Source organism: Euprymna scolopes, chromosome 44, assembly GCF_053919585.1.
Source record: "Euprymna scolopes isolate OS-2025 chromosome 44, ASM5391958v1, whole genome shotgun sequence".
In the NCBI taxonomy this organism is placed as follows: domain Eukaryota; kingdom Metazoa; phylum Mollusca; class Cephalopoda; order Sepiida; family Sepiolidae; genus Euprymna; species Euprymna scolopes.
In genome coordinates, this window is record NC_136525.1 from 52,893,358 (window position 1) to 52,918,357 (window position 25,000).

The 25,000-nt window shown below is 37.0% G+C and overlaps 1 protein-coding gene across 12 annotated transcripts in view; it reads left to right on the forward strand.

Moving 5' to 3' along the window:
* The window catches only part of LOC145268612 (uncharacterized), a 746,770-nt gene that overhangs the window by 486,332 nt on the left and 235,438 nt on the right, over positions 1-25,000 (forward strand). For all 12 annotated transcript variants that reach the window (XM_080124076.1, XM_080124069.1, XM_080124074.1 and 9 more), the window contains one exon: positions 4,081-4,696. In XM_080124076.1, the coding sequence (XP_079980202.1) occupies positions 4,081-4,696 (616 nt within the window). The remainder of the gene's footprint in view (positions 1-4,080; positions 4,697-25,000) is intronic.

A 25,000-nucleotide genomic window follows, 5' to 3' on the forward strand; every position in this document is an offset into this window, starting at 1 on the left:
GTCATTTTTTTTTTTTAACTTTCTCTGTAACCTCAAGGGAAGTGCAGGAAGACCCCTTTCCCCCTCCCCCTGAAAATCCCAAGATATCTTGTAAACCCATTTATAATTCTGTGGCACCAATGATTAAAAAAAAGCGGGGGGGGGGGGTATAGTGGTGTCATTCACACAACTTTTCAATATGATCTATTTCCACGCCAGTGCACCTAATTCCTTAAATCGGGGCTAACTATTAATCAGATCAAATATCAAAACTTATAAAATTAGGGGTCAGGCTACGTACAGATCCTCTCCATGTATATATATATATATATATATATATATATATATATAATATAAAGCTGAATGTCTGTGTGTGTATGTGTGTGTCACGAATATGCTCCTATATGGTTGACTATTTTAAAAAACTGATTCCATATAATGATAGAAGATGTATTGAGACACAGGAATGGGTATGTTTGATCCGGCAGAACAGTGGTTCATTAAAATTGTGGGGTCTGCGTTCGCGCCTGGTCCACAAAGTATGGAAATAAAAAATTTAAAAAAAAAACGTTTACAAGTGTTTTTGATATAAATGTACATAAGAATACTTTGATAAGGATATTTTAACTTAAATAGGGATGGTATAATAAAATTGTGGGGTCAGCGTTCGCGCCTGGCCTCCATAGAATGGAAATAGGCACAAACTTTAATAAAGACTTTTCATATCTATCTGCGTAAGTATACTTTGATAATTATTTTTCAGTTTCAAGAAATATGGTATAATAAAATTATGGGGTGTTCGTTCGCGCCTGATCTCCATAGAATGGAAATATGTCAAAAAGTTTAACAAGGTTTTTTAATATAGATCCACAGAATATTGTGATAAGTGTTTCAGTGTGAACAGGTATGGTATAATAAATTATGGGGTTTATCTATTTTTTTTTTACTTTCATCATATTTTGCTTTGGTTTTGATACCCCCAAATTCGAAGCTATCTCTTTACAACCCTTCCTTTTCATAACCTATCATACTTTCATAAATCAGAGTCCATTTTTTGTAGGCTGTTTTTGAACCCAGTCAACGACGGGTACTTTTGCTAGTATATATATATATATATATACATAGAGAGAGAGAGAAAGAGAGGGACTAGCACATCTCTTGGCGTTTTCAAGACGTAAAATATGTTTAAATATAATTTTTTAATCTATGCAGATTTCGTATTTATCAACTTGTATCTTTACCAACTACAAAAAAACAAATCAAATTTGTTCCACATGTCTGAATACCCTATATATCAAGTTTCAAATCTGTAAACCAAAAATTGATAGTTTCGTAGAGACTGTTCCTCACACAGACAGATAGACAAAATTACTTTTATGTATATACATATATATATGTATATATTTTTACTAGCGGGGGGGGGGGCATCCGGCTTTGCTTGGTTGTAAATTACGTTTAAATATGATATTTTAATTTGTCCAAATTTCATATATATTATTATAGGGTCGTGATTTCAAAAGTAAAAAAAAAAAAAAATATTTGAGTGCCATCAGTTAGAATCGAAACCAAAAGCATTCAAAGCTGGTGACGTTACCACTGTACGAATGTGACACGCATATGAACTGATTAAAACTAAACTAAGATGAACGTACAAAATGTATAACGATTTTTTTTAAATTTTGATCACTTTTGACCCCTTAAAAATTATTTTAACCGGCTAAAGATCATTAAAAGAATGGTTCATAAAAAATCCAATCATTTGAGGCCCCTTGCGCCGCTCTACAACTTTTAGTTTCGGAGGAGATAGAGTTTGAAAATATGGAGACAGACAGACAGAGCTTTATAGATTAGACTAGATGAACCATAATGTTAAATTCTTAAAAAAAAAAAAAAAAGGAAAAAAAAACGGAAAGAAGCAGAGAAATGTGCATGCGAGTATTTTGTTTTGTGTACTCCTTGTACGTAAAAAATTTTTTTAAAAATACTCAAGCTAAGATCAAAACCAAAACCTAAAGACAGTGAGTCAAGTATGATAACCATTAGGCCAGCTTGCCACAATCTTTTAAAAGTATTTTCAAACCTACTTATTCTTAACATAAGAAAGCTGCCATGTGAACGTTTGCTCATTCGTGAAACAATTAACAAATCCATAAAAATTCAATGAGCCCCCCCCCATCCTATGTACCAATTTTTCAATTTTGATGCCTTAGCAGCCCATTTTTCTGGATGAAAACTGATTAAAAAGTTTTCCACATGTCTCAGTACCCTGTCTACCAAATTTTCAAGTCTGTAGTTCAAACATTCGTTGAGTATATAGTTTGAGAGGTGTCCTCAAACACACACATACATTCTCACTTTTATTTATATATATATATATATATATATATATATATATATATATATACTGACAGACTGCCCAGGGTTGCCTGGCTCTAAAATACACATTAAATATTATATTTTAATTTGTACAGAAACTGAGATATGTATTTGTGAGTATTATGTTTTTTTCTAAACCGTTCACTTCTTGTAAGTAAATAAAAAAAAATACTGAGATCAAACCCAAACCCGAAAGACAGTGAGTCCAGTACAATCACCATTCGATCAGCATGACACACTCTTAAAAAAGTGTTTTCAAACCGACTTATATATAACATAAACGTGAAACAGCAAAGAGATACAAATCCTACCCCTCCCACATATCAGTTTTTCAATTTTGACCTCTTCGCAGCCCCCCCCCCCCCGGATGGAAACAGATTAAAGAGTTTTTCGCATGTCTTAATAACCTATATACCGAATTTCAAGTCGGTAGATTTAAAATTCGTTGAGCATATAGGCTTAGAAGTGTCCTCACATTCTCACTTATATATATATATATATATTAGTGTTGGGACGATTAATCAGAATCGGGAATCTGAAAAATTGGCGCATTTTGGGATATCAGAATCGGAATAATTTGAGCATATTTTTCGATGCCAAAATCGATTCCTTTAATTATCTTTTTAATTTGATTTTGATTAAAGAAAAATCTTCCACAGCTATTAGTCATAATAAATGGCAGGTGCTCGTCTGAGCTCCAATCTCTGGTCCCCCCTCGCCAATCTTTTACGAAAAACACTCGTCTAGCTGAATCCACTGTCAAAAATTTTCCCCACTCTTTATCTGTGCCTAAATCAAAACGTAGATTCCATGAACAAAGCTTCTTTCTTAGAACTGCACGCCTGTGGAACTCTGTTCCGTCTGCCTGCTTCCCACCTGACTACAACCTGGATGTCTTCAAGCTCAACGTAAACAAATTCCTGATGAACCGCCCCCTTAAGTAGACACTTCATTAAATCTCCACACTAACATACTGTACTTGCAATAACCCTTATCCCTGAGTGGCTTCTGGGCCTTGATAAGTGGTGACCACCGTGTAAAAAAAAATAAACATACAAAAAAAAAAAATAAATAAATATTTATTGATTTTAAATTTCCAGTAAAACTAAAATCTCTAGATCACCCCCTCACGCGTGTTTTTACGTTTGAGAAAATATAAGCACATTTATGATGCATTTTTACAGTAATCGGGGGAAAAATAACACTTTTATAGTTAAATATTTAGAGACTTATAAAGAATCGGAATCGGTAATTGTATCAGAATCGGGAAATATATTGGAATCGTCCCATCATGAACAATATATATATATATATATATATCTCCAGGCTTGATATATTCAAAAGTAGGGACTAATGAATACAACGAGGTTGTTAGATAGTGCTCGATAACAAGAGCAAAATATTTTTTATTACTTATTCAAAGGTAAACAGTTACATTTGGTTGCTACAAGCAGCTATCTGTTTCAGTCAATGAGACTTCGTCAGGCAACCTTGAACCATTTGTTGCTTTATATTTTCTTTTTTCTTTTTCTATAGCATCAAATGGTTCAGTGTTGCCTGACGAAGTCTCATTAACTGAAACAGATGGCTGTTTGCAGCGACCAAATATAACTGTTTACCTCAAATAAATAATAAATATATACGCCTTTTTGGTGTATCTTACCTATTATTTATAATGAATTGTTTTCTCATATAATTTTCTTTGTATATTTTTTATTTTTTCAGGTATTTTAAAGATGGCTGACTACCAGAAAGATCCGCAGCAAGTGAAGAGCATTTTGAAATCTGAGTCTGGCCGCGATAGTCCGGATCGCGAAATCAAGTCCATCCTAAAGAATGAAGGGGAGCGTAAAGATAGAGAGCCGGGTCCCAGCATCCTGAAACAAGATTCTGGCGAGCAGGTGAAGCCTGAGAGTGAGACAAGAAGCATTCTTAAAAGCTCCGAGCCCGAACCCAGGAGGTTGTCAAAGCAACTGGACTTGGAGCCGAAGGGAATCTTGAAAGTATCGGAGCCAGACGTCTCCACAACTGCACCGAAGACATCTGAGCCAAAGAGCGTCTTGAAAAAGGATAGCAGCTGGGATAAAAATGAGCCGGAACCGCGAGGGATCCTGAAGAAGGAAAGTAGCTTCGACTTAAAAAAGGAGCCAGAAAGGAGCGTCTTGAAACGTGCCGACTCAAAGGAAAATCAAGATAATCTCCGAGGAATACTTAAGCAAGAATCTTCGATTGAGACTCTTAGCGGTGAAGATAGCGATATCGCGGAAGTTTTTGCTAAAGCTGAGGAACAGAAAATACCCGAAGGACGGAAAAAAGAATATAGAAGAGGATCTGACGAAAGGTAGCGTAATAAGTTTTGTTTACTGTTAAATTTTCTCCATGTACATATTTCCCGACTAACCTGACATAAAAATACCTTTTACCGTTGCGGTCATTAGATGTCTTTTACTCTAACGTTTTTTTTTTTCCTCTAACTGTTAGACTTCAGAAATTCCCTCCCTGTTTTCTGCTTCCCTGAATGTACTAACCTATATAAATTTTTTTAATCAAACTGTGAGTTCTTACATTCTGCTGAGTCTGACTCCAACTCTTTGCCCAATCTCTGACTCTGACTCCGACTCTTTGCCCAATCTCTGAATCCATAAAAAAAAGTGGTAGTAGCAGGTTGTTTGGTTGTTTTTGTTTTACGGCATATCAACCCTTTTCAGGTTATTTAATGCCGAATCTAGTGATTTTGAAGAAAAATGTTTTAATAGAATATGTTTGTTTTCAAGTCGGTTTCTATTTAACCCATAGTTGGGACCCTAACAGGTACTACCACTCCGGGTCAGAGTGGACCTGGGAGCAATGGCAATTAAAGGGTGGCTCCACACTCCCCAAAGCCCGCAAGCTGGGGCCTCACCACTGAATATAGTTTAAGGTCATATCCAGGACCGGTAGTAGCAGGAGGGGGTTCAAAATAACAATAGGCAGAGGTGTAAAAAGAAATTTATAAAAATTAGTGGTAGGCTCGAACCTGTAACGCAAAGGGGAAAAAAAGGTTAAGGAAAAATGATCAGCTCTTTGCCGATGTCTACATCGCCCGACCGGAAGTTCCAAACATTGAAATTAAGCGTGGTCAATTCAACCTATACAGTGACTTGCAAAACTGGCAACACAAAAACCGACCCTTCTTCTGGCCAGTTGAGGGTGAAGGAAATAATGTTTTTGGCCAATTTTTCGATATTTGTCGTTCGAGACGTCGAGCTTCAAAACGATACCGATCTCATTAGGATTTGTTGCGTCTGTCAAAAGTTTTTGGCAGGCATACATACATACATACATACATACATACATACACACAAACATACAAGCATACAAACAAACAAACAAACAAGCATACATACATACATACATATATACAAACATACATATAAACATACATATATACAAACATACATATATACAAACATACATACATACAAACATACATGATAGCAGCAAATTCGTTTTTGAACATTGCCATTACTTGATATAGCACAAAAAAAAAAAAAGAAGATATACAGAAACAGGAAAACATTCAGTAATGGGCCGCACGAGGTGGCTTTTAAGCCCTGCCAAACTCTGGCATTCTTTGGCACACATTGTGAGACGTGTGCCACTATCAGCGCGTTCTTGATAGTCACTTCTATGTATAATCAAATGCCGCTTCAAACCACTTGTTTTGTACGTCCGCTCGCAGTTGACACAGGTTAGATCTGGCAACTCAAGACTGCTTTGTGGCCCACTGCACCGATGAGTAATCTTGTGGCTCATCAGCCCAGCTCTGCTCAGACATAATCTTCCGCACACCTCACACTCCAGACCAATTTGGCGCCCCCGCCCATCCACTGCTCCTTTCACCCTCACTTTCCGGATATCACGTTTCAGCCGCTCATACTGGGTTCAATCTGCCTCAAACTTGCCCACACCTCCCCGCAAGGTCCTTCTCCACTCTCCAGGTTCCAAAGCAAGACTCTCATTTTTTTAAGGTGGACTTCAAACAATCTTTGAATCTCATTTTAGGCTTTTGAGCCAGACGTCTTCCCTCGGCGAGCTCGCCATAAAGGAGTTGTTTGGGAAGTCGACTGTCTAACATCCTCACCACATGTCCACTCCATCTCAGTCTATGTTTGATAACGTGAGCTCCAATGCTTAGACATTGGGTCCGTTCAAGCACCTCCACATCACTGACATACATTTGCCAACCCACACCTAAGATTTGCCGTAGGCACATCTGGTGAAACGGCTCGAGACGTATCAAATGCTTCCTGTATGTTGTCCAAGTCTCACAGACATAGAGAAGAGCAGAGAGAACGAATACGGCATCGACCACGATCTTTGTTGGCAGCGAGATCCAATGACAGCTTCACAAACGCCTGTCCAACTTTTCAAAGACATCACTTACCCTGCTGATCCCTAACGATACCTCATCCATACATACATGCATTCACGATTGAGATTTATATTACAGATTTCAAGTCCGTAGATTTATATTATAGATTTCAAGTCCGTAGATCAAAAAAAAAAAAAAAAGATCTGTCATGCGAATGATTCACACACATGCGTTCATGAAACAGCAAACAGATAAAAACCCAATGACCCACCCAAAGTACCAATTTTTCAATTTTGACCTGTTAGCTGCCATTTTTTGCCAGATGAAAATCGATTAAAACGTTTTCCACATGCCTGAATATCCTATATACCAAATTTCAAGTCCGTAGATCAAAAATTCGTTGAGTATATAGGTTGAGAAGTGTCCTCACACACACATATTTCTACTTTCATCTATATTTATATAGAGATTATTATTATTAAATATCAAATGAGGCTCATAAGGAAAATATCTTTAACAAAGTAAGCTTATCAAGATAGAAATAGCTCTACACGGTTAAGAGGAGCGAGAAGGTCAGAGGTTACATTAGACAAAACGTTGTGTGAATTAATGCGCAAGATGAGGACAGTAGTCCGGATGGTCCAAAATAAAAAAGTGTCATTCTATCAAATAATTCTTCACATTCTTGGATTGGCACGGATTTTCCTTTATATTGTTTTATATATATATATATATATATATATATATATATATATATATATATAAACGTTTACATCTATTTTTGACTCCACTTTTTTTTTCAGTCAGATTTTATCTTGATGGTTGCTGGAATAGATTAACTGTTTTAGAAAAGTGGGGTATTTGGCACTGCTTAAACGAAAAACATGAGACTAGCCAAACCCAAACGAAAATTGTACGGACGTTTACATTTTACGTTGACGTGGAAAATAGATTTTATAATGGAAAAATGTGTTACTGCTTATTAAGACCCCAAAGCCACCCAAGGATAAGAGTGAGTTTTTCAGGTGGACGGTGCCACAACACCTTGAAAATTAGTATGGATCATTGAAATTGGGCAGAATTATTTTTTTTTTTTATGGGAGTTGCTTCAGACAGGTATGAAACCACTTCATGTAAAGGGGCTAATAATAATAATAAAACTCTAATATATAAAACTCACTATGTCTGCCTGTCTGTCTCCATATTTTCAAACTCCATCATTTCCGAAACTAAAAGAGGATAAGGGTGAGTTTTTCAGGTGGACGGTGCCACAACACCTTGAAAATTACGACTGGCAGCAGAGGAGGCTGCAGCTTCTGGCCGAAAGTAATCTCAGTGAGGTAAACAGTCACCCTATCGTGTCTGCTACTACGCCTTTTCTTTCTAGATGAGGTTTCATAGGCTTTTAAGAAAAAGGCAGTGGTGTTTGATTTTGGGGTCGGTTCCCCTAGTCTTCGACCAACCAAGGGCACCCACAAGACAGTGGGGTAGGGGTTGGTAGTGTGCCAAGGTGTGTCCACACATTGGTGAGCCATAACACACTACCTCTGGGGTCCCCTACTACTTCAAGATCTTCTACAAGTTTAGCCTGGGGCTGCAAGACACCCAGTTACCATGTGTGGCCAACGTGGAGGCACTGTAGGAGTCTTGATGATGGAGAGGCTATGTATTGGTAAGGAAGACTTATGCATAGCTGCTCCCTTTTCGCCGTGAGGTTAGCCAGTGGTGTTCACTGGAAGCGAGAAGGCATGCCAGCATGAACTTAACACTAACGCACTATACGCATCACATCCCCTTGCCAGATTAAGAATCCAAATACACACACACACACACACACACACATATATAAATATAGACTAGGTACAGACAAAAATGGGCGTATAAAGATAGGGGTGGGGCTAGTTTTGAAAGCCGATTTATCATAATTTTTTGTAAGTTTCTGATAACTTTTTGATTGTCTTTGAAAGATTAAGGACTAAACTTAATTTCCAAAAGTAAAAAAGATATTTGTACACGTGAAGAAAAAAAAGTTATAAAAAATGTTTTCACGGCGAGCTAACCAATCCAGCTAAATTTTTGAAGTTAAATAAATTCATTGTAAAAATCCTTTCAAAGATAAATATTGGTTTTCTAGGTCTATTTTAAAGATAATTAGTGAAGTCAAGTCCTAACGCAATGAATTAAATAATAAAAAAAAAAAACACCTTGTTTGTAAAAAAATTGCTATAAACGGAAGTTTTACAAACACGGAATATATGGAAGCCCATTCGAAAGATTGAAAAATGACGTCATGTAATTAAAGGGGGGGGGTGCTAGTTTTCTTCCCCCCCCCCAGATGTGCATCCGTACATTCCTATCCTGAACGCTTGTACCATTTTTACCATTTTTTAATTTATTGTTCTATGTTCCTGTTTTTAAATTAAAATTTTTTTTTTTATTATTGTTCAATATTATATAATTATGTTACGCCGAAAGTTTCACATTCATTTAAGCAAGGAAAATATTAAAATCTTATATGTATAAAAATTATGCGAAACCTGTAATTTAAAAAAAAAAAAAAATTTTTTTTGCTATTATAATTTTTTTTGTGTGAAAACATTAAATAAACAATGCTAACTCAATGATAATATCAGTATTTCGAGAAATTAATTTTTCGAGTTATATCGAATTCGTTAAAACGGACTTTAGGGGCATTTTTCGTAATGTTCCTGCGAAAATTAAAGGATATTTTTTTTTTAATTGTTGCATGTTACGCTGCTCTATTTTCATAAAAAAAAACAAAAATAAATTCATTCATTTTTTTTTTTTTATGACAGAAAATCATAACTTTACTAACGATTTTTTTTGTTTAAACAAAATAATACATTTTCACAAAGATTTAAATGAAAATAATCCGTTCAATATACTCCGTGATCATTATTTGATAAATACTGAAAATTTCATCCAAATTCGTTAATTTCCTGATTTTTGGTGAATTTTTAAGTAAAGGGAGGGGTCAAAATGTTTAAACAGTTTGAGCAGCGGCATTCATTTTGCACGTACCTAATATATATATATTTACATAGGCATCACCACTTATCAAGGCCAAGAGGCCACTTGAGGATAAGGATTAAAGAGTGTACAGTAGAAATTGGACAATATAGTAACCGTTAGTAATGGAGATTCGGTAAATTTGTTGACTTATATGGAACGGCTCATCAAAAACTTGTTTACGTTAGACTTGAAGACAACCATATTGTAATCAGCTGGAAAGCAGAAAAACGGAAGACAATTCCACAGGCGTGCAGTTCTAAGAAAGAAGCTTTGCTCATGGAATCTATGCTTAGGTTTAGGCACAGAAAGAGAGTGGGGGAAACTAGTGATAGTGTTTTCTACTAGACGGGTGACCATAGAATGGAGCTCAGCCGAGCACCTGCCATGAAAATAACGATAAAGCAGAGACAAACTTGCAACATCTCTTCTGTGAGAAAGAGGTTGCAGGGAAGAGAAAAGGGCATCCCCCACAAGGCTACGAAGTCTATTTTGAACTCTATCAAGGCAGGATAAGTCCTTTTTAGCAGCTCCTGCCCAGATGTGGCAACAGTATTCCATCCTTGGATGTACCTGGCTCTTATATAGATAGAGAATTGCATCAGAAGTGAGATATCTACTGGATCGATAGAAGGATCCCATCATTTTTCCAGCGGCCTTGGCAACGGATTTAATGTATGTGTTCCATTTAAGATCAGGAGTAAAGGTCAAGCCCAGAAGCCTGTCAAAACATGAGGCCTCCTCAAGATGAGAGCCATTCATTTCAATTGATGCCAGATGGGGATCAGAACGTTGATGATGTAAAGATAAAAGCTTGGTTTTAGATGCATTAAAAGTAACAAGCATCCTCTTTCCCCATTGTACCACTTACTCAAGATCAGAGGAGAGAGAATCAAAGAGAACTTTACGTTTACGGTCTTAGATGTGCTACCATAGATAGTAGTGTCATCAGCATAGCTGTTTACGAATGATGTAAGGATGTGATTTGGAAGATCATTAATATAGATCAGGAAGAGAGTAGGGCCCAGGATGAACCCTTGAGGGACTCCAGCATTAATACTAAGAGCATCTGATTTCTGCCCATCAACCACTACTCTTATGAACCCATCAGAGAGAAATGATTTAATAATTGAGAAAACATTTCCAGCTATACCATAGCTGGAGATCTTGTGAAGTAAACCTTTATGCCATACCGTATCAAAGGCCTTTGATATGTCAAGAGCAATTACCCTAGAAAGGTAGCCTCCGTCAAGAGATTCGCTAATCCTATGCGATATAACTGTAAGAACATCTGCTGTAAATCTAACAGAACAGAAACCATATTGCGTGTCACTAAGAAGGTTATTTTTTCTGAGATGGTTGATTACTTCTCTATTTAACAGATTTCAGCAACTTACTCATGATGCACAGGAGACTTGTTGGCCTGTACTGTGAGGAAGATGACCAATCACCTGAATTCTTAAATACGGGGCATACTGATGAGAGTTTCCAGGGTGATGGGAAGTAATTCTCCTTAAGACAACGTCTAAACAGTTTTGTAAGGATGGGTGCAAGTTCTGGTTGAAGTCTTTTGAGTCTATAATTGGAATACCGTCAGGGCCGGTTGCTTTACTGGAATCAAGGTTTTTGATTAGCTTGGCAACATCACGTACAGATATTTGTATATCACATAGCATGTTTTCTGATACAGGAGGAAATATTGGAGGTTGGCAGCCTTGGTCGCAAAGGTTAGAATTAGCTGCAAAGTTCTTGGCAAAGAGTTTGGCTTTATCTGATGCTGACGAGATTAACTCAGGTCCATTTATGAGAGTTGGGATAGAGCACACGCTTCTGTGTGAGGATTCTGTTTGCTATTTGCCAAAACTGGTGGGAACCAAGCCGCTGGTTTTTAGTTTTTTTCTAGAATTTTTTCGAGGGTATGAAACGGTCTATACCTACAATTAACCATTCTGTCAGGTCTGATACTATAGAGGACACATCCTTTTTAAACATGGAACGCAGAGGTAGATCTGATGTAAATGTGCGGAAGCTATCCCAGTCAGCCATAGAGTATCGATATACTGTACGATGGAGAGGTACATCATTTCAGTTTTATCTTAACTGATACAACTGAGTGGTTGGAAGATCCAAGTGGAGACAGAACAGAAGCTGAACACAGTTCAGGGCAAGTTGTGAGAAAGAGGTCTCGGAGACTTGCATACTGGCCATCAGAATCGGGAACACGGGTGGGTTCGTGAACAATCTGAGTGAGGTCATAAGCAATGGAGAAATCATGACAGAACCTCCCCTCATCATCGGTCTTGTTTGAGTGAGTTAACCATTCCACATTGTGAACATTGAAGTCTCCACAGACAAATATTAGCTGAAGGATAAGCAGATAGGGCGTGGTCAATTTTCTCAGCTATGCTTTTAAAGATAGTGACTCCGCTGTTGTGGGGGTGATAGAGAGCAGTAGTTTGAGCAAGTGCAACCCGGAAGCACATATAGGGTAAGTTAGGATCTTCTCTGGAGATGTCTCTACCATCTTTTATATCGGCACATATTCCATGCCCATGGCGATCTTGTGGGTCAGATTTGGAAGTTAAATTAGAGTATCCTTTAATTACGAACTCATCTAGGAAAATGGTCTGTCCAATGCCAGTTTCACTTAGAAATAATATGTCTGGTTTAGTCTCCTGTAATTGGGTTTCAACCTCTGGAAGGTTAGAACGTAGACCCCTGATATTAGAGAAGGAGACCTGGTAGTGGAGGTCTACGTTAGAAGTTGGAGATCCGAGTTTAATCTTGTGTTTTTTATTGAGACTTTTCATGATCGTGTTTTGGGATTTGTGGTCAACAGACATGCCTGAAGCAGGGCAGAGAGGGAAAGTAAGAGAGAAATAGAAATGAAGAATTTTTTTTTTTTGTAGCACATGAAAAGGTAAAGCCGTAACAATTACCCACTAATATGGCATCAAGAGGCCCCACCAAAAGCTACTGCATGGTCCAGAATCCATTCACTAAATGGCAATACAGCAGCCCCAGTACTTTGCAACTGCTGATAGGACAGCCTCCTTAGTGGTTAATCTAAGGTTTGGGTCCCTGACTATCAGGCGGATAACGTTAGCCCAGATAAAATGTTTACCTGCAGCACCCTTACTAGTGACATGGCTACAAGGATAGAAAATTTCCGACATCCCTGGCGGCTGTTCACGCAAAATACTGCCAACCTAGAAAACAGCTTTTTATTCTCCCTTTGTCAGAAAAATCACTCATTAAAAATGAGGACTGAGGGACAAATAAAGAGAAGCGAGAGTAACGGGAGCTGCCAATAACGCATCCACAATGCGTTTTCTACTCTCCATTAAAAAAAAAAATTATATATATATATATATATATATATATATATATATATATATATATTCAATATGGCGTAACGGAATAATATAAAGGTAACTGCAGCTTCTCTTCCAATTTTCGGATTTTAATCATGTCAAATCACATTTCAATTCCTTTTGACGGATTGATTGTTGCTATTTCTTCTGATGAGCTAAGGGCATAATAGATTCATTGATTGATATAATAATTAAGTGATTGATTTTGTGCTACGAAACAGATACTGTCAAGAATTGTATTAATCAACTGAATTAATGGAATAAATTATAAGAAGGTCAACATCATGAATTTTGGAATATAACCTTTTGTCATTTATTCTCTCTCTCTCTCTCTCTCTCTCTCTCTCTCTATATATATATATATATATATATATATATATATATATATATATATATATATATATAGGAGACAATAGAAGTCGAAAATGAATTCACAAACACTATATATATATATATATTGAAAAATATAGAATGAGTCATTTATTTATTTAATAAGGATAAACATACAATTATTTGGGGGATAAAGGGGACTCTTTACACCAAGAAGAGTAGAGAAATTGCAATTATGTTTGTTGTTCCTTTGTTATTTATTTTTTCTAAAATCCGATTGCTGCATCGGAAAGGCCAGTTAAAAATACATAATATACTTTGTTATTTTCTTTAATTTAATCCCTTTTTTAGAATTTATTAGACAAAATTTAACTTTTATTTTACCGTGCCAATAAATATGATCATCACTGTATATATATATATATATATATATATATATATATGAGAAAATAAGAGTTGAAAATGAAGTCACAAAAACTATATATTTGCAAATATAGAATGGTTCATTTATTTAATAAGAGTATACATACATTAAGTGGGGGGGGATAAAGGGACTCTTTATACCAAGGTATTTCGAAGCCTAATGCTTCTCATCAGAAGAGTAGAGAAGTAATTGGGATGTGACGTCTAGCTAGGGATTCATCAGGAACGAAATAAATTAATAAAATTATTGATGTTGTTACTGGGAACTCTATTGAATTCTAAGATAAATGATGAGCGTACTATAAAAAGTGTAATGTAAAAAGGTGTATAGGGTTTCTATTGTATACCCTCATTAAATAAATGAATCATTTATATATCCCAATATATCGTTTTTGTGACTTCATTTTCCACTCGTATTGTCACCTATATAAGCTCCATTGAAATTTGTTGGGCTTTATATTATCCCGATAATATTATCTCCTCTTATAGAATTGAATTTACTCTATTCTATCTACCCTCGTTATATATATATCTGTGAAAGTGTCAGTCTGTGTGTGTGTCTGTATGTGTACATTTCCCTACGCAATAACTCTGTCAATTTTAAGTCTACAGACTCGAAATTTGATATATAGGGTACTGAGACTTGGGAAAATATCGATGTGATCGGTTTTCGGCCAGAAATTTGGGGATTAAGGGGTCAAAGTTGAACGATTTGACCTTTGAGAACTCTACCAAACTCCTTCGACAATTTTGGGTCTAAACGTTTGAAATTTTAGATATAGGTTCCTTGGACATGGATCTAACTTAATAACTTGATTTGAGCCCAAAACAATAAATGTTAAGAGGTCATAATAAGGATCAAAGTTTAAAAAATTGACCACTTCTTTTTTTTTTTTTTTTGCTCAACATACATCTCCAAATACCCGGGCAACGCCGGGCACCCATGCTAGTATATATATATATATATATATATATATATATATATATATATATATATAAGCACACACACATTCCTTAACATTTTCATATCTGCATCTTCATCTAACGCCTGTCACATGTGGTTCGTTTGGTTTTTTTCCAAAACAACAAATGTCAAAACATGTTCTTTTTATAACTTTGCCATTTTTTTTTTAAATTTTTATTTGAGGCGTTTCACACATGAAAGCCCTTCTAATCCTTGCAACCATTAAGACATAAGTACTTGCATATGGAGCAGACCCCCCACTCACACCCCTACTCATCAGGAAACCCTATTTAGATGTGGACTGGCATCTCTCAGAAGACACCCGGGCCCTGCCCATCTTTTGTTGGCCTGCCCGTTTGTCATTATGCCCAAGTTTTTAGTAATAAACATTACACAAGTCTTCATCGTTTTGTTGGAAAATAAGAAACCGAAATGCATACTGGTTAATTTTTTTTTTTTTTTTTTACTTAGTACTTTTATCCAATACCACCAGTAGTTGATGAAGTATTTGGTAAAATTCAGTTCAGGAGGTTTAGGGTTCAATCTTTAATGCGGGCAATACTTAAAATACAATTTCGAATTACTTATATCTTTATCTTCGTTTTGTTGAAAAATAAAAACTGAAATGCATTCTGGTTGATTTTTATTTTATTTTATTTTTTATTTTTTTTCTTAAAGAATTAAAATATTACGTATCTGAATTTTTAAGATGAGGATTGGGAATTCTGTTGCATTTTTTTGGTCGCCCATATTGAGAATTTTACAGTTGAGTTTTCCAAGTAGTCTTACCCTTGTGCCATGGGTTCTTGCGCAGTCGGGGTAGAATACTTGGAAAAATCAATTGGGCAACTGTAAAGATACAAGTGCGAATTACTTAGGCTGCTATCCCGTGAAGTAAATAAAGGGTTCCATTCAGAATTTCAACCAATTTCCAGAGTTCAACAAGATACACCTGAAGAAGGTCGGAGGATACATCGACCAAAACGTTGTGAAAATAACACTCAAGATGAGAACAGTAGTCCGAAGAATCCAGATAATCTATATATTAATACGATAGCGTGTGTGGTATTTATTTTATGTGTCATGCTTACATGTTTTTTCTTCTGAGTGACTGTCATTTAATTGTTATGACTTTTCATTTCTTGTAATAAATAATTTTACCAAGAATTCTTCACAAGTTTTGGTTTCAGTTTCGATTATAGTTGTTGGTACCCAAGTCATATGAATACATTTTTTTTATTTGTGAGATCACAACTGCATAATAGTACATACGAAATCTGCATGAATTAAAATATATTTTATGACCGGGCTACGCAAGGCGTCCCTGCTAGCTTAGATAAATACTTTTGCAGTTTTAACAAAAGAGCTACAATAATATCAGAGCGTCTCCATTTACACTGAACATTTACAGAATGCCAACATCGATATATTACATATGAAAGAGTTAGGGTTAGGGTTATTTCCACAGGTCCTGCTAGTTTTTTTTTTTTTTTTTTTTTTTTTTACATTTTCACCCCAAACAAGGCACATTGCCACTTTGGTGTAGGGGGCTACTATCAAGGGCAACAACTACTGGGGCACTATGTAGGGATTTGGGCAGCAGGATGTCTGTTCACATTGCACTTGAACTTCTGCACATCAGTACAGTTGGGGAAGCAGGGGCCTGGAATGGAATTCTAAAGTCCAGCGGTTCTGGAGAAGAAACTACTGGAGTAGAAAGATCTTTTACATCTAGGGATCTCTACAGTGTGGGGGTGGGATTTTGCAGCCTGTCGGGTCTGTCGAGGGTGTTTACATCGTGGGGGCACAAGTGCTTGCAGTTCATTAGAGCATTCACCATTAAACTACTTGTAGAACAGGCAGAGGGATGCAACGTTTTGTCGATGGGACAGAGGCTGAAGCTAAGATGCCAGTTCAGGGCCTATCAGATTTGCGACTCTCTTTTGAACCTTGTCAAGGAGCGAGAGACTAGTAGCCGATGCACCAGCCCAAATATGACAACAATACTCCATACATGGGCGAATGGTGGCCTTATAGAGGTACAGGATACTTTCGGGTGTTAGTAGTTTTCTAGCACGGTAGAGAGAGCCCACCTTCCTCGCAGCGGCCCTGGCAATGCCCTTGATGTAATTGTTCCAACTCATGTTTCCTGTGAACGTTAGGCCAAGGAGCTTGAAAGACGTACTCTCAGATAAAGAGTCGTTGGCCATTGCTATAGGTGGTAGAGAAGGTTTCTTGTAATTATTGAATGAAACTAGTTTAGTTTTGGCGGCATTGAACGTGACCATCCATTTTTGTCCCCATTCCACTACAGATTGGAGGTCATCCTCTAGTGTTTCTGCCATTTCTTTAGATATGTGTTCATTTGTTTTCCTGTCGTGCCTGCTATAGAGTGTGGAGTCATCAGCATATATACCCATTATTATATTGACTTTTTTTGTGTTCCTTTCAGTTCTTCAAGAAGGTTCGGGTATTTTTCATTTTTCTGTCTCTTTGATTTTCATGCTTTGGTTTGCTGATATGCCAAAATCTATTATCTCTCTTTCTCTCTCTCTCTATCTCTCTCTCTCTCTCTCTCTCTATATATATATATATATATATATATATATATACATATAAAGTTTGTTTTTGAAATATCGTTAATTTCAATGTATGCCGTTTTCGTTTAACGGGTTTAGATTGTTATTTTAAAAACCAGTCACCGTTCATTTTGAGTTAAGCTCAATGTGTCTATTTAATAGGTGCAGAGCATATATAGTGCAAAATTTTGTTGAAAATTAAAAGACTCGCGTTTTCTTTTTTTATAACCTTCGTTTAAAAAAAATCCAGGAAATAAACGAAGGTCCCTTAGCAAGTTAATGTTTTGATTGAGATCGATAAATTTGAACGCTTTTCACTTCCTCTCGTGTCGTAGCGTAGCGGTAAGATCTCAGTTTTTCTTTCACTTTCTTCTTTTACGTCATGGGTTCGAGCCTGCCTGCCTACTACCACTTTCTTTCTTTTTTTTTTTTTCATTCCAAACACCCGGGCCCCCCCCCCTAGTTATAAATATTCCAGTTAAAGTAATGACCAAACAAGAAATAATTTAACAATTTGTTTACTCACTTGGAATTTTCCCAAAAGTCATCATCAGTGATTTCTTACAGATGCTGACCGATGATGTCATAATAAATGGCAGGTGCTCGTCTGAACTCCAATCTCTGGTCCCCCCTCGCCAATCTTTTACGAAAAACACTCGTCTAGCTGAATCCACTGTGAAAAATTTCCCCCACTCTTTATCTGTGCCTAAATCAAAACGTAGATTCCATGAACAAAGCTTCTTTCTTAGAACTGCACGCCTGTGGAACTCTGTTCCGTCTGCCTGCTTCCCACCTAACTACAATCTGGATGTCTTCAAGTCCAACGTAAACAAATTCCTAATGAACCGCCACCTCAAGTAAACACTTCAATAAATCTCCACACTAACGTACTGTACTTGCAATAACTCTTATCCCTGAGTGGCTTCCAGGCCTTTATAAGTAGTGACCACTGTGAAAAAAAAAAAGAAATGTACCCTGGAATATTCTACCTTTTTTGATAACCATTACTAATCTTTTTTTCTTTTTTTTTTACACGGGGGTCACCACTTAACAAGGCCTGGAAGCCACTCAGGGATAAGGGTTATTGCAAGTACAGTGCGTTAGTGTGGAGATTTAATGAAGTGTTTACTTAAGAGGGCGGTTCATTAGGAATTTGTTAGCGTTGGACTTGAAGACATCCAAGTTGTAGTCAGTTGTAGTCATTTTGCATCATCGCAACAGTCACTTACCATTGATTTCTCAATGGTTATGACCATTGGTCAGGAATTTAGGTGGCAATATGACTTTCAAAGATTTTTAATACTCTCTATATTCTTTGAGTGGAAGTCTGAGCTTCTAAGAAAAAAGGATAAAGACCTGTGCAGAGATAGGTTAGTTTGAAAGTCAATTTCTAAAAGTCGGCTTATAAAAATTACATAACGATGATGATGATGATAAGTTTCAGTTCGAAATACCAGTTTCGTTTATCAAGTTTCAGTTAATATAATTTTCTTCAAATAAACTCTTGTATAGGCGCATGTTATGAACATTCGTTCTTTTGTTTTTGTGTTTGTTTTTTTTTTAATTTTGTATTTCACAAAAGGCTGTCAATGGCAGTGGAGGGTGGGGAAGGTTTTCAAATGACAAGTGGGACCAAGTGTAAATTAAGGGAGCGGAACTTTCTAAATTCTTGAAGACAGGAAGGAACAAATTTGAGATCATAAAAAGAATAACAACAAAAAAACATTATTAAAAAAAACATTAGCTTCAAAAAGAAATGATTTTTTTTCTATTTTTCTTTTTTTGTTATTTTCTTTTTATTTTGTTTCTTTTTTTTCTACTTTACCGTTTTCCTTTTTTGCTTTTCGTTTTTTGTTTCTTTTTTCTTTGTTCTTTTCGTTTTTCTTTGTTTCTTTTTTTCCTTGTTCTTTTCGTTTTTATTTGTTTCTATTTTCTTTGTTTCTTTTTTCTTTGTTTCTTTGTTCTTTTCTTTTTTTCTTTTTTTCTCTTTTTCTTTGTTTCTTTGTTCTTTTCGTTTTTCTTTGTTTCTTTTTTCTCTTTTTCTTTGTTTCTTTGTTCTTTTCGTTTTTCTTTGTTTCTTTTTTTCCTTGTTCTTTTCGTTTTTATTTGTTTCTATTTTCCTTGTTCTTTTCGTTTTTATTTGTTTCTTTTTTCTTTGTTTCTTTTTTTCCTTGTCCTTTTCGTTTTTCTTTGTTTCTTTTTTCAAATTTCATTCATTTTCCAAAACTTTGCCTGAACTCAGAAGCCGCACATTTCTGTTTCTATGTTAAATTAAACTAGAGTTTATCAGACGCATGGTGAGTCTACGGGAAAGGGTAGTAATTGTAAAACCAATGTAGTTTTTTTTTTTTTTTACTCGGAAGGTCACCATTTATCAAGCCCCAGAAGCCACTCAAGGATAAGGGTTAAGTGTTAGGTAGATGGTGAGACAAGACTGGTCACTGCGGAACTTGAGTAGGGCTAGCTTATCCAAAATGGACAACACAATGGTTAGTGATTAGAGTACAATTGGAGAAGGTCGGAGGTTACATCGACCGAAAACGTTGTAATCATCACACTCAAGATGAGAGCAGTAGTCCGATGAATCCAAATAATACAAACTTTTGCCACTTATATATATTGGATATAAAATTACATGATTGAATGATTGGAAAAAAAAAACATGAAAAAGAAAATGGCTGACGCTTTTGGAAGAGGCGGAGAGAGAGAGAGAGAGAGAGAGAGAGAGAGAGAGAGAGAGAGAGAGGAGTAGAGCTTGGAGTCAGAAAGGGGGAGTAATTGAATGTTATAATTAAGGCATAATTAATCATTCCCTCTTCTTAATGACCGTGTCATTTGTGTGGATAGGGTGGGAATGCTGCGTTTTATTGTTAGAGAGAAACGATTTATTGTTGGTATTTAAAAAAAACAAAAAGCTGAACATTAGTCTGCAGCCGGTTTATCTGAAGTGGTTGGATTAACCTCTTGGCCGCCATGGAAATAAATTAAAGCCCCCTGTGCCTTTGACTAGTGCCATTTTAATTTTATTGCTCAACTTGTTCTTATAAACTTTAATTGACCCCCTCCCCCCCCCCCGATAAAAAGGAGGGTGGACCTGTAAATTCACCCTTAACTGTCTGTTCCTTTGTTCGTTCGCCTGTCCGCACTCTTCTCTTGGATTTTTTTTTTGAAATTTTGCACAAACATTAAACATGATATGAGTAAAAAAAAAAAACGTAGCAGAACGGATTTTCCAGGGAAAACTCCGGTTGCCCCCCCCCCGCAGGGGTGCCTTTTGGGTTAAAATGGCTTAAATTTAAACTTTTGTGTTTATTAAAAAAAAAAAATTGATGCCTTGGATTTTTATAAAACTTTCTGAAAATTTGTAACTAACTGATTTCTATATAATTTTGTTTGTCTCCATACTTTGCGATAACTCTTGGGTGTGCTCCAGGGGCTCTTTTAGGGCTAATAAAAACACTCCATTTTGGGGACTCTTTTACCATATTTGTTTAAAATTTTCTATGTATGTCTATTTAGCAGTTTTGTATGGTGCTGAACTGAAATTTAAATATGTTAAGGCCTTGGGGACTTTTGGGGTTAAAGGGGGGGGGTCAAATGCTGAACTTAGTCATTTTTTTATGCCTTGTTCACTGTGCATTCGCGGAGGACCATGCATACTTCACTTTTTTTTCTTTCTTTTTTTTTGTGTACACTCTAAACAAGACACATTAGTACAATTGGGGGGAGGGGGGCACAAGAAGCAGGAAGAGAATTTCAAAGACGGACATTTTAAAAAAAATTTTGTCAATTCACCCCAAACAGAGCACAGAGCCACTTAGTCTTAAGGGACCAGATTTGGAAGGATACTATTTAGGGAGTTGGGCAGTGATATGTCAGTACAGTCAGGGAGCAGGGGCCTGCGAGGAAATCCCAAAGTGCAATGGTCAATGTTGCTTAACTTCGGTGATCTGATAGGAACCAGTGGGGCAACATGATTATGACATATATGTAAGGTTAAGGTCCATTCTGTTACAATCAGAGATGGAGGACAAGAAGCAGGAATTCCATTCCAGCTCCCTGCTTCCCCAACTGTACTGACATGCAGAAAGTCAAGTGTGACATGAACCGACATAATACTGCCCAATTGCCCACATAGTACCCCAGTAGCTTATGTCCCTGATAGTAGCTCCCTACACCAAAGACGCAATTTGCCTTGTTTGGGGTGAAAATGTAATAATAATAAAAAAAAATAAAAATAAAAAAAAGGAAGAGAATTCCAAAGACAGGCAGCTTGAAAAAAAAAGAGTAGGAAGCTTTCTAAAATTTTGTCTGAAAAATGAAAGCTGTACAGTTCTATTTTTATATTAAATTAAACTAGAGTTTATCAGATGCATAGTGAGTCTACAGGAAAGGGTAGTAATTGTAAAACCAATATATTTTTTTTTTTTACTTGAAAGGTTACCACTTATGAAGACCTGGAGGCCACTCAAGGATAATGGTTAAGTGTTAGGTAGATGGCGAGACAAGATCATTCACGGTGGAACTTGGGTAGAGCTAGATTATCTAAATGGACAACACAATAGGAATTTATTCACATTAGACTTGAATGCGACCATGTTATAGTCAGCCAGGAAGCAGGCAAACGGTATTGAATTCCACAGATGAACAGCTTTAGGAAAGCAACTCTGCTCATGGGATTTTTAAGTTTTGGGCACAGATAGGGAGTGAGGGAAGTTGTTGGCAGTTGTTTTAGCTTGGTGAGTATTTGCTGCAAACGTTTTACAGAGGGGGATCAGAGATTGGAGCTCAGTCGAGCACCTAGCATAAAAGTATTGATAGAGTAGAAAGAGACTCGCAACATCTCTTTTGTGAGAAAGTGGAAGTAGGTGGGGGGGGGGCGAAAAGGTTATCGCTTACTAAATTTCAAAGATATCCACCCCAGATGTGGCAAAAGTACTCCATCTTAGGCCACATTTGACTCCTGTAGAGGTTTGCATCGACAGTAAGGTACTTTCTGGAGTGGTACAACGATCTGATCGTCTTTCCAGTTGTTGTTATTATTATTATTGCTCCATTACTTTAACAGTGTGGTGATGTTTGACACCGTTTTTTTTGTTTTTTTTTTTCCTCATCAACGAGCTTTTACACCGAAGCTAGTAAGGATGGTCAAAAAGTTAATTAGATGGAAAGCACCTGGCGACGAATGTTTGCTGAGCTAAGCAGAACTGACTTCTGGAGTACGGTGATGTTGTATCCGATTCCCAAGGAGTTCAACCATTTCATAAAATCATCAGGGATTGATCCAAACGCACCTATAATGATTGGCACATTGAAAGTTTTCTTATTCCACAATCTAGCAATCTCTTAGATGGAGAGCAGAACTGACTTCTGGGGTACAGTGATGTAAGGAGTTTAACCATTTCATAAAATCATCAGGGATTAAGCCATGCACATTTATGATTATTGGCACGTTGAAAGTTTTCTTATTCCACAATCTAGCAATCTCTTAGATGGAAAGCAGAACTGACTTCTGGGGTACAGTGATGTAAGGAGTTTAACCGTTTCATAAAATCATCAGAGATTAAGCCATGCACATTTATGATTATTGGCATGTTGAAAGTTTTCTTATTCCACAATCTAGCAATCTCTATCCTCAATTTCTGATAGAAGAATGAGAAACTACGGAACTAAGTTGATGTCGTTTGGGCAAGCCACATCAATAACTTGGCATTCATTTTTTTTGTTGTTCACAGCTTAAATATCCGGTTTCCTACGAGTTATCTCTCGGTCGCACTGAATCATAAAATCCCAGAGAATCTTAACCTCCTCATTTTCCACTACCCTGTCTGGGTAATGTTGGTACCATTTGTCCGTCATTTGGATTCCAAACTTTTGGCACAAACTCCAGTGCATGATGACGATGATGATGATGATGTTGTTGTTGTTGTTTCTTCTTCTTCTTCTTCTTCTGTTTCTTTTTTTTTTTTTTACATGGAGGTCACCACTTATCAAGGCCCGGAAGCCACTTGAGGATAAGGGTTATTGCGTGTACAGTAATCAATGGGATAGTATCGTAGTAATCGTTAGTATTTGAGATTTGATAAAGTGTCTTACTTAAGGGGGCGGTTCATCAGGAATTTGTTTATGTTGGACTTGAAGACATCCAAGCTGTAGTCAGGTGGGAAACAGACAGACGGAAGAGAGTTCCACTGGCGTGCACTTCTAAGAAAGAAGCCTTGTTCGTGGAATCTACGCTTTGATTTAGGCACAGATAGAGAGTGGGGAAACTTACTGACAGTGGCTTCAGCTAGACGGGTGTTTTTCGTAAAAGATTGCCGAGGGGGGATCAGAGATTGGAGCTCGGACAAGCACCTGCCATGAAAATAACGATAAAACAAAGATAGGCTCGCAACGTCTCTTCTGTGGGAGAGAGGTTGCAGAGAAGAGAAAAGGGCATCCCCCACTAAGCCACGAAGTCTATTTTGTACTCTGTCAAGGCAGGATAGGCCGTTTTTAGCAGCTCCTGCCCAGATGTGGCAGCAGTACTCCATCCTTGGACGTTTATACAGATAGAGAATTGCATCAGTAGTGAAATATCTTCTGGAGCGGTAGAAGGATCCTACCATTTTTCCAGTGACCTGGGCAACAGACTTGATGTACGTGTTCCATTTCAGGTCAGGAGTAAAGGTCAAGCCCAGAAACTTGTCAAAATATGGAGCCTCCCCAAGATGAGAGCCGTCCATTTCAATTGATACCAGAGCATTGATGATGTAAAGATATGAGCTTGGTTTTAGATGCATTAAAAGTAACCAGCCACCTCTTCCCCCACTGTACCACATGCTCAAGATCAGAGAAGAGAGAATCAGAGATCACTTACGGCCTTTGATGTGTTGCCATAGATGGTAGTGTCATCAGCATAGATGTCAACGAATGATGTAAGAATGTGTTTTGGGAGATCATTGATGTTGATCAGGAAGAGAGTTGGGCCCAGGATTGACTCCTGAGGGATTCCAACATTAATACTGTAGGCCTCTGATTTCTGCTCATCAACAAAATAACCCGACATCACAAATTGATAAAAGTTCCATTATCGCATTTTACTTACAAGGTAAAGTTAGAATGCTTGAACATCCTAACTCGAGGGAGATAAAGCCAAAAATATCCACACAATAATATAGGAGGGAAGACTATTTTCAAATATCGTCCTTAACTAGGAATGGAGCAACGGAATTATATTAAGTAGGTATTGATAAGTCCTTCTTACCTTTTTTTTTTTTTTAAATGGAGAGTAGATAATGCACTGTGGATGTGTTAACGGCAGCTCCAGTAACTCTCGCTTCTCCTTTTTTGTCCCTCAGTCCTCATTTCCAATGAGTAATTTTTCTGACAAAGGGTGAAGGAAAAGCTGGTCATTAGTACTTCATGAACAGTAGCCTGAGATATCGGAAATTTTTCTGTTTCTATGTCTATCCTTGTGGCCATGTCACTAGTAAGGGTGCTGGAGGTAAACGTTTAATCCGGGCTGACGTTATCCACCTGATAGTCAGGGACCCAAACCTTGGATTAAGCACTAAGAAGGCTGTCCTATCAGCAGGTGCAAAGTATTGGG